Below are 17493 nucleotides of genomic sequence, written 5' to 3'. Positions count from 1 at the left end.
TTTATGAGAAACCCGCCGTTAAAGACGAGCAGCACGAGCATTCAGGTGAGCTCGAGCATCTGACAACTGACCTTTGTCTTTGCTTCCAACGTGGCTTCAAGTTTAACTTACCTGATTTTACGAATGCACGTGCCAGTCTCTTCTTTAATGTGGCCACATCTAAGTTTCAAATGTTGTTTGGCTAATATTTTAATAGCGTTTTTGCTAAGCAGTCTTTGAAACGAGCTTTAATTTTAAGTGAAGTGAAGTGAAGTGAAGTGGCGTGTGGCCAAGTATGGTGTCCCATACTCGGAATTTGTGCATTTAACCCAACCCGGAGCAGTGGGCAGCCAATGCTGCGGCGGCAGGGGAGCAGTTGGGTGGTTCGTCGCCTTGCTCAAGGGTATTGAGGGTGGAAGAGAGCGCTGTACATTCACTCCCCCCACCGACAATTCCTGCTGGACCTGAGACTCATACCCGCGACCTACGGGTTACAAGTCCGACTCACTATCCATTAGGCCACGACTGCCCCACAACAATTAAGTTGTGTTCAATTGTTGAGTAGCCGTTTACAGGGCGCATATGTTGTTGTATTCATTTTAAACATATGCATCAGAAATCAACACTCCTAGTCTCTAGGTCTACTCTAAAGTGCTCATTGGAAGCCAGAGTGGGTCATCAGATGTCTGGTTCTGGTCCAAACATGGTGTTAGAAACCCATTCATCCATTCAAACCTCTTGCTGTGGCCCAATCTAGACATGTGGATATGTTTTAAAGAACGTACTGCAGTGAAGAAAAAAATAGCTTGCACAACATTGTTGCTTATATCTCTCAACAGTGTTGCTCATTTCCAGCCAATTTCCAGCCAAAAAGCTCAACAAAACCTGCCACTCCAACAAAAAACCGCTCCCAAAACTTTAACTGTCAAAATAATGTGATAGAATGTTATTGACATGTCAATCAAAGTTGATAAGGACCATTTTAACTCCTTAAAACAAAATAATGATGACAAAATAATAAAAAAAAATAAAAAAAATTCCCAGGAAAACGAATCAAATCAGGGCAAGTACCTTAAAGAGAATTACCAAATATGACTAAAATATGCAGGCAGACACTGTCAAAACAGTAACCAAGAAATTAACTGAAAAAACATATGCATCATTTTCAATGTCAACAGTCAGAATAAGCCAATTTAAATGCAAAACGTGCCCAATATAAGTGATCAGAAAAAGCAACGTAATTAGCATGTATTTCACACTCGTTCATGCACGCACCATGACAGCCAAAACTGTGTCATTCTTTGTTACATACTGTACAATAATCCGACAGTAAAAAAATTAACAACAATAATGCGCTTGCCTTACCTGACGCACTTTAACAGACAGAACTAGAGAAAGTCTTGTGTGAAGTACATATTGTAGAACACAATACAGAACTTTGCACAGTCAAAACTAATCAAGGTTCAGGATAAGTTCAGGAAGCTTGCATTTTAAAGGGGTCATGAACTGAGAAATCAAAATTCCCTTGATCTCATGACATATGAGAGGGCATTGTACTATAGAAACATCCTGTAAGTTCGAGAACATAAAACTTTCTCGTTAGTCTAAAAACAGCTTATATTGAAACCAGTCTGCCAAAACGACAGGTTGTGGAATGTGCCACTTTATGATGTAATAGTGTGGCTAAACACCGCCTCCACAGAAGATGATCAACGCCTGCTTCTACATCGCTGTCTTCCTTCTGATACCAACACTAGGAAAGAGTGGATTAACTTTATTTTTAATGAAGTGAACTTTATTTTTATTGCGTGGTCATTATTGCTTTGTCTGTTATTACAGATCGTTTGATATGTACGGTGCGTTTTTACCTAAATCACAACAGCGTTCATCTATGAAGGATGTAGGCTATCAAACATACACAACTGTTAGCCAATCATAGCAGTGGGCGTTTACTTCCAAGTCTACAATCTGCCACGCCTATTCAAACAGAGTGTTCCGATGAGGGGGGTCAAAACAGGACAGAAAATAGCCTATTACTTCTAAATTATGATGTTTTTTTATGTAAAAATCTTGATAACATTATAAGTGGACCTCAGAGAACAGTACAAAATAAAAAACGAAGGCAGTTCATGACCCCTTCAAGTTAAGATAAGCATTTGATGTAATAGTGATGTATAACTTTATTATTTGTCAAACTTGTGTAGCAAGTTGAAAAAGTTATTTAGAGTTACTTTTATAGATCAAAATGAGTTCTGTATATTGAATGAAGGAAACTTCGCTGAAGAGAACACTTATTACTATAATGGTGGCTTAAAACATAACAGATCTGTACAAGAAAATGTAACCAAAAACACTACATAGATCTAAAACATGTTTATTCTGAATAACTAATATTTGTTGTCATAAGTTCTAATGCTTTGACTAAAACACAAATTATTCAAGTGCGTGATAAGTGATCAAACTGAGCACACTCAGCAGCCTGTTAGCTGGCCCTTCACCACCAAACTTGACATTGTACGTTTTTGGTCTTTATTATTTTAAACTGCTTCTACTAAATGGCCTAGTGACAACTTTTTCTATATTTGATAGTTCAATCAACCTTTAAAATAGTTTTTCTGACAAAATGACTTACAAAACATTTTAAGTTTACTAAAAAAAATCCCTAAAATTTGTCATTTGAACACAGAAAATGTCTATTGTCAGGTGACAAGGCTGCCACCATACTTTGCATGAATCAGTTAATTGGTCACATGGTCACAAATGAAGAGATGTTGGCTAAATAGTTAGCCTGACTGTCACAATTACCTTTTTGCCACTCACATGCTTGATTTCTTGCGACTTGTCAGTTATTTGAATAATTGTATTCTTTCTGTTATGGATATATTGTGATGTGTTCTATTCTTGCAGAAATGCTGAAATGAGTTTGTCGATCACTATAAATGATGACTCTTCAATTTAATAGCATTGAACACTTGTTTTTTTGTTTTTTGTTCTTTACCCCACAGACTCGGATGACTCTGACGGGCCATCTCTGCTGAGGTTCATGTGTGCAGAGCTCACCAGGGGCTACTTCCTGGAGCACAATGAGGCCAAGTACACTGAGCGGAGGGAGAGGGTGTACACCTGCATGAGGATCCCCAGAGAGCTGGAGAGGGTGAGGCCCACAATGCTCTTTTTTCTTTTAGGCTGTAACCTAAAGAATCACAGAAATGATAAACTTCACCTTCAAATATGGTCAAACATTTCACACTTATCACAGATGTGATATTTCCGTATTTTCTAACCAGAAGTATGACCCATGTGAATGGAAGTAAAACTGTGGAAACAAATTGCTGTGTTTTCAAATGCATTTAAAATACACATATTTAATGCATGGATACTTCCCAAATTTGTAATGAGAACCTTTATAAATATGTTGTTGACAAAAGAGAAGCTTTAAGGTCTCCCAGCTATTTTTCTGCCATAATAAAAGCTATTAGGGTAATGTTTAAAAGCAAGGAAATTAAGACAGCCATAAATATTAGCGTTGTAATTTTACTCTTGTTTTTAGGGATCCTGATCCGATCCCAAAAATTATCGGCTGATACCGACCCGATACCAGCGCAGCTTTTTTTTTTTAATCAATGTAGAATTTCTATACCTCTGTGTGTTGACCTGATCATCACTCTTTTAAAGTGAAAAATGTGATGTGACGTGTGGCCAAGTATGATGTCCCATACTCAGAACTTGTGCTCTGCATTTAACCCATCCAAGTGCACACACAGAGTAGTGAACAAACACCATGAACACACACCTGGAGCAGTGGGCAGCTGTTTTTGCGGCGGCGCCCGGGGAGCATTTGGGGTTTCGGTGACTTGCTCAAGGGTCTCACCCATAGGCGTAGCTTGACGTTTGAGTTTGGGGGGGCCAAACTTATTCATTTACTTACAATAACAATTTAAAATGTATTAACTTTTACGTATTCACTTTTACATGTATTATTAACTGCATTATATGCATTTTTACTTCATAGAAAAAACTTTATAAATAAATATTTAGTAAAATTCTTAAATCGCTATTGGGGAGCCAGGCCCCCCTGGACTCCCCACAAGCTACGCCCATGGTCTCACCTCAGTCGTGGTATTGAGGGTGGAAGAGAGTGCTGGACATTCACGCCCCCCACCAACAATCCCTGCCGGACCTGAGACTCGAACCCACGACCTTTGGTTACAAGTCCGACTCTCAAACCATTAGGCCACGACTGGCCTAAAAGATTAAACACAATAGATACAATAATTTAGTAGATTAAACACAATCTACTAAATATAGACAACTTCATTATAAAGAAAAATAAATGAAAAAATATATCATCATCAATCTATGACAAAAATACTATTATAAACTAGGTTAGTGGATAATTCAGCAGCAAAGGTTACTCTAGAAAAATCATGAGTGCACAATAGTTTTATAAAATCTAAATATTTAGTGAAAAAAAAATTATTTTGTGGGGAACAAATAAAAGTGTAGGACTAAATCTGGTCAAATGTTACACATTGCTCTGTGTATTGTTGTAAAATACATTCATGAATATCAAGTAAATATATTTATATATAAATATATATACTATAGAATTAAAGGCATTTCTTTTAAATGTATAGCACATTAATGAGGCAGCAACATATGATAGATAGGACAGAACAAGAAAGGCTATTAATAGTCTTTCATTGCGCAAAAGTATTATAATATAAAAAACTCCTATACGGTGCGGCACAAAGCTCTTATGAGCATCCCGTGTGCAGAATAATGCGTTTGAAGCAACATGGAGTCACAGCGTGCATAGAAAAGTTCAAAGCACAGAGGGAAGAGATATTGATGCGTAGTGTATTATATTCTTTTTTTCTTTTAACAGTCTTAAATTTCAGTTATGTGTGTGTGAAGAGCAATTCATAGTGGTGGAATGTAACATGGTTTAGAAACAGCACTAAACTCCAACAAGATAGTCATTTTATGCAAAACCATTGATCTTTATCTACAGATCAAGTTTAATAATAGGAGCATTGAATCATCTTGATGAGAGTTTCATCGTCTTGACTGTCGTAACCGAATGCGATATGCTGAATGACAGACAGCTGCAGTGGAGAGCAGAGTTTGTGTCAACTTATTTAATGACTTAAATATCATCTGAACCTCACATTAAACTATGGAACGGCTTCAGAAGACTTGGAATCAAGTGCACAAAAACTTTATGGTGCTTTAGAATGTTTTTGTGCCTTTCGTGGGGCTTAACAATAACACAGAATAGTATGCGCACAATATCGGATTTGGATCAGTCTTGTCTGACCGATACACGATCCGGGAGAAAATTACAGTATCGGAGCCAAAACCAATACCGAGTATCGGATCGGCTCATCCCTAGTTGTTTTGTAAAATAAAATGATTATTAATATTATTAAATACTTTATTTACAATAGTAATATTGCAATAGTAGTAGTTTTATTTAATTTTATAATTTAATAATAAAATATCTTTTGAATAATATTTGTTTTTTCTTTTTTTTTTGTCTTTAGCTGATCACATGCATGACTCTTATTCTTAATTTAGTTATATTATCCAAACGTTTAATAAATGAGTATGCAGGAGTTCGTGGAAATCTGTGAATGCAAAGTAGAGCTGCATGATAAATCGCATGCGATATTTAATGCGCATCTTGTCAGTAAAGCTGGTTCTGTAATCAGCGGTAAATCTCCATCACGTGCGTGCTTTCACATGAAGCAGCATTTCCTACACCGAGCCATTGTTCACTGACAAGCTGCGCATAACCACGATCATATATGATGGAGATTTTCCGCTGATTACAGAACCAGCTTTACTGACCAGATGCGCATTAAATATCGCATGCGATTTATCGTGCAGCCCTAATGCAAAGTTATTTTGTGTAGGCCTAGTCATAAGACTACATCATTTGCATCATTTTACATTACAAGTCAAGGTATTACTATATATCTAATATTATATTATGTTATTTATCTAATTTTATATAATATTATAAGAATATTATATATTTTATTATATATTTATAGATTTAAATTTCAATGCTTTTTAGATGTTATCAAATGAGTATTTTAGATTAAAGAGACTGAATGTGCAAAATGTCCTGTGCCTCATTCTTCCTCAGAAATGAATTGTTGAATGCTACTAGATGGCGATATTGAGTTATTGAAAACTACTAAGACTGTTTAAAGTATGTAGTTTTTTATTTTATTAAGTATATTAAGCAAGAGATGGTAATGGTTCATATAATGGGCAGTATGTCTGAATTGAAATATTCACATAGCATTTTTAGATTCAGCTCAAGACCTCAGGATCACTCTCAGGTTTGTGTGATATGCCGTGCATGTTGATAGCTGAGGTATGCGCACACAAAGACAGCTCTGTGACCCTGAAGGTGCTCTGCCCCTCAAATCCTAGAAAGAGCTTTTTCAAGTTCTGTGCTGACCGGGAAACAGTTTGTTCATTATGCTTGCAATGCACAGGTGAGAGGCTAGATCTAGTACTACAGATTCCTGGTCAGTACAGATAGACTGAAGACCATATAAGCCAGAAACAGCTTTGCTGTTTTCCTTTCCTATGTTTTTGCATGCTTTTTCTGGAAGCACCATCCAGTCGGTCAAAAAGTTGAGCTGCATACCTAAGAGATTTCCACGTTGATTCTGAATGATTACTTACAGCCAGTGTGTTCGCTCTGAGCAGGTAGCATGTTTTCATTATCTTGCAGAGCTCAACAATAAGAATGGCTGATGGGTCCAGCTGATGAAACTGTGATCTATCAACCAGTACTTGGTTTCCGCTATATTTTACACTTGTTCATCATGTGCACATTTTTATGCTTTGCAAACTTAAACAGCTGAGGTTTTGTCAAAAACATATATATTTACACTACTGTTCAAAAGTTTAAGCTCGATAATCATTTTTAAAAATGTTTTTGAAAGAAATCTCATGCTCAATTTTATTTGATCAAAAATACAGGAAAAATAACTAATTTAAAATAACTATTTCTATTTGAAGATATTTTAAAATGTAATTTATTCCTGTGATGGCAAAGCTGAATTTCAGCATCATTATTCTAGTCTTCAGTGTCACATGATCCTTCAGAAATCATTCTAATCTGCTGATTTGCTGCTCAAGAAACATTTCTTATTATGAATGTTGAAAACGGTGGTGCTGCTTAATATTTTTGTGGAAAATGAGATGCATTTGCTTTTCAGGATAAATAAAGTTAAAAAAGAACAGCATTAATTTGTAATAAATACTTTGTATTTTTATTAATGTCTCAACTGTCACTTTTGATAAACTGAATGCATTTTTTCAAATAATGGATAGGGAATTCATTTTATTTATTTGTAGAAAGCTTAAATGGAAAGATGTAAAAAAAAAAAAAAAAGTAAAATATACTAACCAATATAAAAGTATGTTTATAAATTTTTAGTGATCACAGCGTTACATAGCTGTTTAGTTCCTGCTATTATTGTAAAGAATATATATAAATATTTTGTTTATTTATTTTAGGGTTTTTTTGTACAGAATGAATACACCATGAATTTAATGGGAAAAAATTACATATACAAATATGTAAAATACATTTTTATTGAAAGGTTTATGTCCGTGTCTTTGCAAGTTCTTATCTGAACTACAGGCCTACAGAAAAGCTCCTTATTATTAAGCCCTGTCTTGATTTATATTCCACTGCCTTTTATTTTCTTTGTCCTTTGTTGAGAGGGTTCTAGTGGTCTGTGTTCGTCTCCTAACAAGCTCTCTTTGTTTTATAGCTGCTGGTAAAAATTGTCCACCAGGATTCACACTCGTCTTTAAAGAGCCAGTTGCTTGCGGAGCATGTTAATGTTTTAATTTGTCCTTAACAGTCTTTCTCTGAAATAGGAGTGCCTCCTAAAGATAAAAAATATTTGAAGGTTCCTGACTGCTGGCAGACATATTCAAAGCCTCCTTCAACACATTACACGCCTCTGTGTGCTCAAGCATGTGAAGCATCAGGATTCAGGGCCAGATGGCTTTCTTAACCCTTTAGGCGCCAGGGTTTTTTGGGAAAAATGCTGGATTTTGACATCAAGATTTCAAAAGCTTGTGGCTTGAAAGGGCTTAAAGATAGAGATCTACTGTAAATTAGAAAAATGTTGGGCATGACCGAAAGTTTATGTGGGGTGTAAATATACTCATCTAATTTGCATATTATGACGTCATCAGGGGCGGCCATCTTTAATATTATAATGTTCAGGAAATAGTAGATATTGAATTGATGTTTGAACTTATTTGCATGTTTTTTTTTTTGTCTTTTTAAGAAAATGTGAAAAAGAAAGAGATTTGTATCATATGTATGTTTGATGGTTTGATGCTTTATGAATAGTGGTAGAGAAATTGTTTACAAGAAAAAGAGGGGGATGTTGTGATAGGAATTGAATATGTATAGCCACTAGGTGGTGGTATGCGAATGTATGTAAATGTGAGAGACTGGAGTAGAAGGGGAAGAGTAAAAGACAAACGTACTGCAATGCCCTCGTGTCTGGCTCTTTGTTTGATTGGCATCTGCTGCAACTAAACAATGGTTTCAGAGTATGGTACCTCTCATTGCATGGCACAGCGCACAGACCTACCCCACACTGACTGCACCTGTACTTTGTAAGGGTGCAGCACTGGTCAAATCTTTCTCTCCTATAACCAACAGGCTCATAATAATAAATTTAAAAAAAAAACATTGTCATCGCTATTTCCAGCCCTGAAAGGGTCGAAATGATCACTTGTTTGTGCTTCGTGAACACTCTCGCCTTGCACGGCGGCACCATTGTGCTGCAAAGATGTACCGGGAGAAGCGCGATTATTAGCCGACCGATCGTCATTTCCAAAAGGCAAATATTCCCCTTCAGAGTCAGAATCGGCGAATAACATTTGCAACACATCCTCACGGTACAACTTTTTATTAGCCATTTGGCGATTTTCTCTCACAAATCTCACAATTTACTCGCACGCTGTGAACTGAACTGCTTCCGCATCAATGACACGATAGCTCACTTGCTCTGCTATTTGCTCGAACACTTTGAATAGGAACATGATGTCATTTTGGTCTAGAATCGTCTGCCATATAGTGGTAGGGAATGCAAATGAGATAACACCATATTAGGATCTACAGCCTATTTTATTAAGTATGACGTCTTGTCGCAATTTTGCAACTTTGGCGCTTAGAGGGTTAACATGATGTCACTGCTATTTCTGTATAACATGACTGAACACGAACAAAACAAATTAATTTCTGCTTTGCATATTGCATATCTGTGTGCAGGTGCTAATTTCGCTGTTTGTGTCTTTCTACAGTTGATGATCTTCGGGTTCTTCCTGTGTCTGGATGCCTTTCTGTACGTGTTCACCCTGCTGCCCCTGAGAACTTTACTGGCCTTTCTGAGGTTGTTGACGATACCCTGCTGTGGCCTTGGGTAACACACATAATATTACATTTTTAATAATAATAATATCAAAAAATTATAATAATGAAAGTATTTTTTCAAAAAAATACACTGCTGTTTAAAGGTTTTGTAATTTTTTTTATTTTACTTTTTTTTATTTTGACTTTTATGCTCACAAAGGTTGCTTTTTGTCCATCAAAAAGTACAGTAAAAACAGTAATATTGTGAAATATTATTACAATATAAAATAGCTGTTTTCTATTTTAATATATTTTCAAATGTAATTTATTCCTGTGATGGAAAGCTGAATTTTCAGCAGCCATTACTCCGGTCTTCAGTGTCACATGATTCTTTAGAAATCATTCTAATATGCTGCTTTGTGTTCTAAAACATTTCTTATAATTATAAATGTTGAAAACAGTTGTGCTGATCAATATTTGATATGTTTGTCTCAGGATTATTTGATGAATAGAACTTTTTTTTTTTTAAACATTTGAAATAGAAATTTTTTGTTGTGTTTACTGTCACTTTTGATCAATTTAATCCATGCTTGTTGATTAAAAACATGTTATAAAATTTCTTTCAGAAAAGAAAATCTTACTGACCCCAAACGTTTGAGCAGTAGTGTATTTTCAGCTGAATTAAATTATTATTGTTTGAGAATGTTTTGCTACCAATCTTCGTACAGCTGAAGATTCGATTCAAATAAAGCCAGGTGCACACTGTGCAATTTCTGCAACAAATTTTTTTTCAGGTTTTTTTTTTTTTTTTTGCTGCCTGAGACTAAGGGTGTATTCACACTTGTCATGTTTGGTTCGATTAAAAAAACAAACTCTGATGCGATTGCTCTGTTAGTGCTGTAGCGTCTGCGTAGAATCATGCATGATCTTTGGGGGCCATCCGAACCCTGGTGCGCTCCAAACAAGCGGACCGAGACCTCTAAAAAGATGGGTCTCGGTCTGCTTCCAAATGAACTCTGGTGTGGTTCGAATTATATATGAACGCAACACGGACCAAATACTTCTAAACTAACCAAAAACAGGAAGTAATGACAAGAAGAGACGCTATGCGCCATGATTTGATGACGTGGAATGAGCTTTGTATCCCAAACAAAATGAGCACAGGGCAAACATGGAGCAACGAGGATGTAAAGTGCCTTTTATGAGCTCTTCGTGAGTTTGCAGGTGGTGAAACCTGTATCAAATGAAGGCACGCCTTCTGAAATACGAAATGTGCTGTGATTGGTTAGCTGGGCCAGTGTGTGCCGCCTGCGAGTTTCAGTGTAAATATTGCATCAAAATCAAATCAATTTGAGCGCGATTTAAACCCGGATGATTGTAACCACTCTAAGTTCGTCTGCCTTGGGAAAGCTAGCGTGTCTCTGACATAGTGATAACACTCGTTGCCTTCTCTAGTGCAGCTCAACCAGGTCTCGTCCCATTCGTCGATATTTGTGATATCAACAACTCAAACAGCAACATTACAGATTAACTAAAGTTGAATAAGTGAAAAAGCATAATAGGACCCTTTTAATACACGCAACAATGAGCGCACTTAGTCCAGCAGACGGCATTAGGTGTGTTCGACTTAAAGCAGTGCTGAGCAGACAGATTGGTGAATGTGTGCTTTGTTGTCATACACTGGTCGGTCTGCGCAGCACTGCTTTAAGTCGAACACACCTTTTGTTTGGGGTGTTTGGTGAGTTCCATCACGAAATATATGACATTCAACCCGACCAATCAGGTTGTGAACATTTCACTATGCCTTTAGGTTCGCTGTCAAAAATGCCAGTGAACGCTAAGTGGTCCAGGACCAAATGCATTGTTTTCTTTTTTGGTCCGGACCAAACTAACAAAGAGAACCGAACTACAAGTGTGAATGCACCCTAATTTTGGGGATTGTTTTTTTTTTTTTTTATTATTACAAAGGAGAGAGAGAGAGAGAGAAATTTAGTTAAAAATGTTGATACTACATGATACACAACACAGTGTTCCCTTCACATTATGATCATACCATCAAAATGACCTTTAGCTTGCATTGAAATCAGTGACCCAGGTTGTCAGGTTGCCCATTCACGACTGACTCCTGACACTCTGACTCTTGCCGTGCTTTTTTCTTCTTTCACGAACAACATTGCCAATGTTACTGGGTTTGTGCAATATAATCTCAATTTCACGTGTAAATTAAGATGTCATAACACGTTTAACTAAAATGGCCATTCAGTCTTTACCAACATGTACTTTACAAACATGAAAGATAGTTTGTCATTCAGTCTGTCTTGGTTCTTACCCAAGATCTCACCTGCCATGCAGTCTGACAAACAACAATCGTACAGGACAGAGTGTAAAAGAGTGCAGTATACACTTGGCTGTAGCAGCAAAGCGTCTTCAAACCACAAAAAAGGAGTGGAGTATACTGTATTTGGCAATGATCCAGAATCAGATTGTGACCAGTCAAATAAATCATGGCTTAAGACTTGGTTTTAGAAACCAAATTTTCTCATTGTGCTTTAATTCTGCCAGGTTCATAATGAACAAGTGTGTATTATTATTTACTTTTCCTCATATCATAGTAGTATAATGCCTAATTTGTGCTTCTCCCTCCTCCCATCAGCGCTAATGTTTGCCCTTATTGCAGACGGAGCAGGTAGGATGCCTGCCTTCAGTGTTTCAAACAATCCCATCCTTCATTCTGTTTGATCCATACGTTTTATATAACGAGCATGTGACTGAAGCATTTGCCAACCTGGTGGAGTGTGTATGTCACTACCAGTGATAACTCTTTATTCAGTGGTTTAGCTTACGATATGACGGTGCAGTAATTTTAATTTGAACTCTCAGCTGCTGGCAAGTGAAGAGGTTGCATTTTGAACTGTTAAGTGTCAAGTCTGGCAGTGGTTGTGTTTCATGACTGTAGAATCTGGCTTGAGTGTATGTCTGGCACCAATATGACATTGAAGTGCTACATTACACGCCATCCTGCTGGAGAAAAAAAAAAAACAGTTTAAACCAGCCTAAGATGCAGAGTTTAGTTAGTTAGTTTAAGCTGATTTAGTTTGTTGGCCAGCTGCCTTGCCAGCCTAACCAGCTGCCGAAACAATTCAAACTAGACTAGCTTGGTGACCAGCAAACCACTATAGGCTGTTTATACTGTTTTTCCCTACAGGAAAGCAGTTAAATTTTGTTTTTTGCTCTACTCTGGTGCATTTGGAGAGGATCTCCTAACTCGTTGCGGCTTTTCCCTTCGCTTTAATCAAACTGCAAAGAGGTTTAACTGAATCCTCAGATCCATAGTTACACTTAAAGATTTTATTAATACCTCATGGTCACATTTCCAGCTTCGGGAGATTGTTCAAAAATATTCCTAAATGTAATTACTTGTAAGTGACTTAAAAGTTACACTCATGTTTTGGTAAAATCTTGATCAAATTTACTGTTACCTTTAGGACCCCTCACAATGAATGAGACCTTTCAAGTAACATCACAGTAGCATTTCAGGACCGTTTGTCTGCAGAATTAAAACCATTCAGCATTAAAATTCTGCATCCCATTCCTTCAACATGAGTCAAGGATATAAAGGACAAAAGCTTTCTTACACATAAGCCTGGCACTTTAGCACAAGCAAGCTGTCGCAGATGAAAGGCAAATATCAGTATGTGTTCAATGTTTGCTTACAGAGAGACAGGTTTCATATCCCAGCTGTCAACTTTGAGTATGGACCACTTTATATGAATTTCATATTTGTAATGTAAATATTTAAAAATGTAAATTTTTGTACATTTTGTACATTTATTTTGTTTTGAACTTGTGTAGTTATTAAAGGTGGGGTAAGCGATTTTTCAAAAACGCTTTAGAAAACTAATTCGGGCCAACTAGCAAAACAAACTTGTAGCCAATCAGCAGTTAGGGGCGTGTCTACTCATGATGTGGAGGAGAGAGCATTCAGTGCACAGGACGGACATTAGCGAGCCGAGCGACAGAAAGATAGAGATGGCGGATAAAAAACAAAAGAGGAAAACGTCTGCGGAACAAAAGAAGGCTTAAGGCAAGAAGTAGGACCCGTGTAAATATCAGATCAGCTTTCCAGCGCTGGAGAGAACTCAAGGAGCGGAAGGCCTGCGATCGGCCACCGAGGTTGCTTTGTTTCTTCTTGATAGTTGAGTAAAACACTGTGTCTGCGCCGCAACAGCTAAAGTCTGTCTAGTACACTGGACGCGACAAAGCGACCGTTGAAAATCATTTGAAATTTGTGTCAATGCGTCATGAATAGAACGCAGTAGCAGTTTTCTGTCAGGGATTTGTTGTGTCGTGCCGCGCCGCATCCAGTGTAGACCATAGATATGTATATATCTATGGTGTAGACCGCATAACTGATTATGAGTTCTATAGTATTTTGTCGCGCCGAGCCACTCGCGTCCGGTGTAGACACAGTGCAACATTGGTTTTGCTTTGTTTCACAGAATTAATCGTTGCCTGGGTTGCGTACGTATGTGTGGGGCTGAGCTATCAAAATAGGGGCGAGACCCTTTTGGGGTAGGGGTGTGTTTGTTTTGGTGATTTCAAATGTCAACATTGGCTACCAGAAATCGCTTCACAGACACTGTGTTACTCTCCTATCGAGAAGAAACAAAGCAACATCGGCGTCCAATCGCAGGCGTTCCGCTCCTTGAGTTCTCTCCAGTGCTGGAAAGCTGATCCGATATTTACACGGGTCCTACTCCTTGCCTTATTGCCTTAAGCCTTTTTTTGTTCCGCAGATGTTTTCCTCTTTTGTTTTTTATCCACCATCTCTATTCGTCCCGAATCAGTTTTCTGAAGCGTTTTTGAAAAATCGCTTACCCCACCTTTAAATAAATGCAGCCTTGGTGAGCATAAGATACTTTAAGATTTAAACAAAATCCCCCAGACTTTTGCACAGTAGTGTATATGGTTTTTTTTTTTGGCATTACCTTGCCAAAATTACATTTACTATTCATTTATTTTTGTACCATGATATCTCCACAGTGCTTTTTTGTGTATGGGGGAGTCTTACAATCATAATCTTTCTATGACAAAAAAGCTCAGCTTCTTTCAGCAATTTGTTGCCAGTTCTCAGTCCTGCTGTTTCCTGAGGATGTTTGTGTAGATTCCTCCTCGTGAGTGGGAGTGTGATGCCTTAAGTTAAAATGAAACATCCGCCTATTTTATTCTCCCACCCACACCCAAGACGCAGGATCAGTGCACACCTCTGAATCGCAGCTCAACTCCTCAAATAAATCTGATACCTTCCGTTCATTAGTTTTCTGCTGAAAGTGTCCTAACTGTGAATTAGGCAGGGTGTGATAGACGTCAATGCTGAACTTGTATTATTTGTTTTCCTCGTTGTCTATACATGAAGACCATACATCAAACATCTGCATGGGTTTTGAGTTGTTCCTTGGTGTTTTCTCTGGGTGTTTTTCCAACCACAGTTAAAATTTTATATATATATATATATATATAATAGCACACTAAACATTGACTATTTCATTCTATGTTTGGGTCATCATATTTAAAAAAAAAAAATTACAAAAATTGTAATAATGGATTTTTTTTTTATATTTTATTATTTTAAAATCTGGGTGTTGGGCAAAGAAAATATAATACAAATCTATACAAAAATGTGAAAAGTAGCAAATAATGATAAGACCATTTTCATTTTGACATTCGTACAAAAAGAGAATGCAAAGTCTGTTAGTTAGTCCCTCGGCTGTAGTTGAAGATATGCCCATCTGTGAGTTTCTGTGGTTTGAAAGAAAGCCAGAGCTTTTCATCAGTGCGATGGTGTTTTGAAGCTGATGTGTTTAATCATTGCATTTGGCCTCATTTTGTAAATTCATAAGTGCTATCTATAATTAATGTGCTCATTAAGCTTTTTATGCAACTTATTCTGACTCTCCTGGCTTGTTTAACACACTTCTGCTGTATGTTTGTGTTTATCAGTGGCTCTCGGTTCCTGCAGCCGGCTCAGGTGTGTGACCTGCTGAAAGGTTTAATAATGGTACTCTGTTACTCCATGATGCACTATGTCGACTACGCCATGATGTACCACCTGATCCGTGGCCAGTCTGTCATCAAACTCTACATCATCTACAACATGCTGGAGGTATTGAACAGACCTCAAACCCATTTCAGTTCTGATAAAGGAATTCACCTAAAAATGAAAATGAAATTTTTTATTTTTTTTTGCCCACTCTTGGTTTGTTTCAAATCTGTAGAAGAATGTTCATGCAGTGTTTCCATATAGCATAAAGCAGCATACAGGCTTAGAACGACATTGAGATTTTAATTTTTGGGTGAACTAAATATCTGTGTCATTTCATCACTCAGGTGGCAGACCGTCTCTTTTCATCATTTGGACAAGACATTCTAGACGCTCTCTACTGGACGGCCACTGAGCCAAAGTCACGGAAAAGAGCCCATATTGGAGTCATTCCCCATTTCTTCATGGCCGTCTTCTATGTCTGTATCCTTGTTATTATACAAGAAGTCTGCAGTGCTCAGAATATATGATGTGTCATAATTTAGTGTTGTTATCATTACTCTTTATTTCCATATTGATGTTGGAGGTGTGGTGTAGTAGTTCATTTTATTGTGTACACACAATACAATAATACATCAATGATAAAATAGTTCAATATAATTGTTTTCCTCAGTGTATATTTGTCACAGTTCTGCATGCCATCCTCATCATGGTCCAGGCCTCTACACTAAATGTGGCCTTCAACTCGCATAACAAATCTCTGCTCACCATTATGATGTCGAACAATGTGAGTATTTTCACATACACAAACATTTTATGTGCAAACAACAGAATTGCCAAAATCAGAATCATCCAGTTCAGCAACTATTGTTTTACTATATTTAAAATTGTGTAAAGAGGGTTTTTATAGGCATGTGTGTGTTCACGTTTCAGTTTGTGGAAATCAAGGGAAGTGTGTTCAAGAAGTTTGAGAAGAACAACCTCTTTCAGATGTCCAACAGTGGTGAGTCAAAGTCCAAAACTGTTGAATGGTAGTGTATGTCATGGTATATGTGATATGTTATTTAAGGTGCTGCAAAGTATAATATATTACTAACCAAGCAAAATCCCTCCAAAATAATGGTGGTTAATTTCCTTTTTTTTAGTACGACATGCTTTAAATGTGGATTAAACACTGTTCTACCTCACTTCTGGTTATTCAAAGTAACTAGTAGGGTGTACGTCATCTTAATCACTTTGAGACTCTTTGATTGCAAGGCAGGTGAAGTTGCAGTCTTGAACGTTGTGTGTGTGCTGACTCAGAAACATTATAGCATCTTTTTGAAATGCTAATCAATGCTCTCAAGAGCTTTCTGATAACGCTCTGTGAGAAACAAACTGACAGACTGTGGTGCCGTTTGAGTGCCTGTTTCCTACAGCGCCCATCCTCTTTATGAAAGACACGCTGATATACTGTAATCAGCACCTATTCTCCCTTCTGCTGTTTACTCTCTCCCCACTTTCAAATGGCCATTAAGTCTTGTGATCATCCATTCAAGCCTTTGTGAGGAAATAATTCCTTAAGTTACTATTCATACACAACCTGCTGGAAACAGTGCGTGCATCGTACAGATTACCATCCTTTGAAGTCTTTTAATCTGAGAGCTTTATTTGCTGACCGTCGTTTCCCCTCACGTTTTGCAGGGATTGGAGAGAGAGGGGCTTTGTGAATATAAGATGTGCAGACTTTGTGTTGCTCATGTGTTGGGTTTATATTTCTTTCATACAGATATCAAGGAGCGGTTCACCAATTCTGTATTGCTCCTCATCGTGTGCCTGAGGAACATGGAGCAGTTTTCCTGGAACTCAGGTCTGGATTAAGACTCAGAATCAGATTAAAACTCTTAATTGAAAATACAGGCATTTTTCAAGTGAAATCTAGTTCCTCTGTAGTTGGTTTATTGTAGCGCCAAAATCTGACAATCTAGCATTTTTATGAGGCAGATCCAATCAGATTCATAATGACCGTGGTACTTACCTGAAGAAATAGTTCACCCAAAAAAAAAAAAAAAAAAAAGGGGCGAAA

The 17493-nt window shown here is 37.3% G+C and overlaps 1 protein-coding gene across 1 annotated transcript in view; it reads left to right on the top strand.

Annotated features, from left to right (window-relative positions):
- LOC107694978 (transmembrane anterior posterior transformation protein 1 homolog) overlaps window positions 1–17493 on the top strand; it is a 23264-nt gene that overhangs the window by 149 nt on the left and 5622 nt on the right. The window contains exons 1-9 of the mRNA XM_016494729.1: window positions 1–45; window positions 2985–3133; window positions 9340–9458; window positions 12042–12074; window positions 15389–15551; window positions 15776–15911; window positions 16118–16215; window positions 16362–16431; window positions 17197–17277. The exon at window positions 1–45 is cut by the window's left edge and continues 149 nt beyond it. Coding sequence (XP_016350215.1) covers window positions 1–45; window positions 2985–3133; window positions 9340–9458; window positions 12042–12074; window positions 15389–15551; window positions 15776–15911; window positions 16118–16215; window positions 16362–16431; window positions 17197–17277 — 894 coding nt within the window. The remainder of the gene's footprint in view (window positions 46–2984; window positions 3134–9339; window positions 9459–12041; window positions 12075–15388; window positions 15552–15775; window positions 15912–16117; window positions 16216–16361; window positions 16432–17196; window positions 17278–17493) is intronic.

This window comes from Sinocyclocheilus anshuiensis, unplaced genomic scaffold, assembly GCF_001515605.1.
Source record: "Sinocyclocheilus anshuiensis isolate Anshui unplaced genomic scaffold, SAMN03320099.WGS_v1.1 scaffold226, whole genome shotgun sequence".
Lineage (NCBI taxonomy): Eukaryota > Metazoa > Chordata > Actinopteri > Cypriniformes > Cyprinidae > Sinocyclocheilus > Sinocyclocheilus anshuiensis.
Note: the sequence above shows the minus strand (reverse complement) of the source record. Positions and strands in the feature narration are given on the sequence as shown.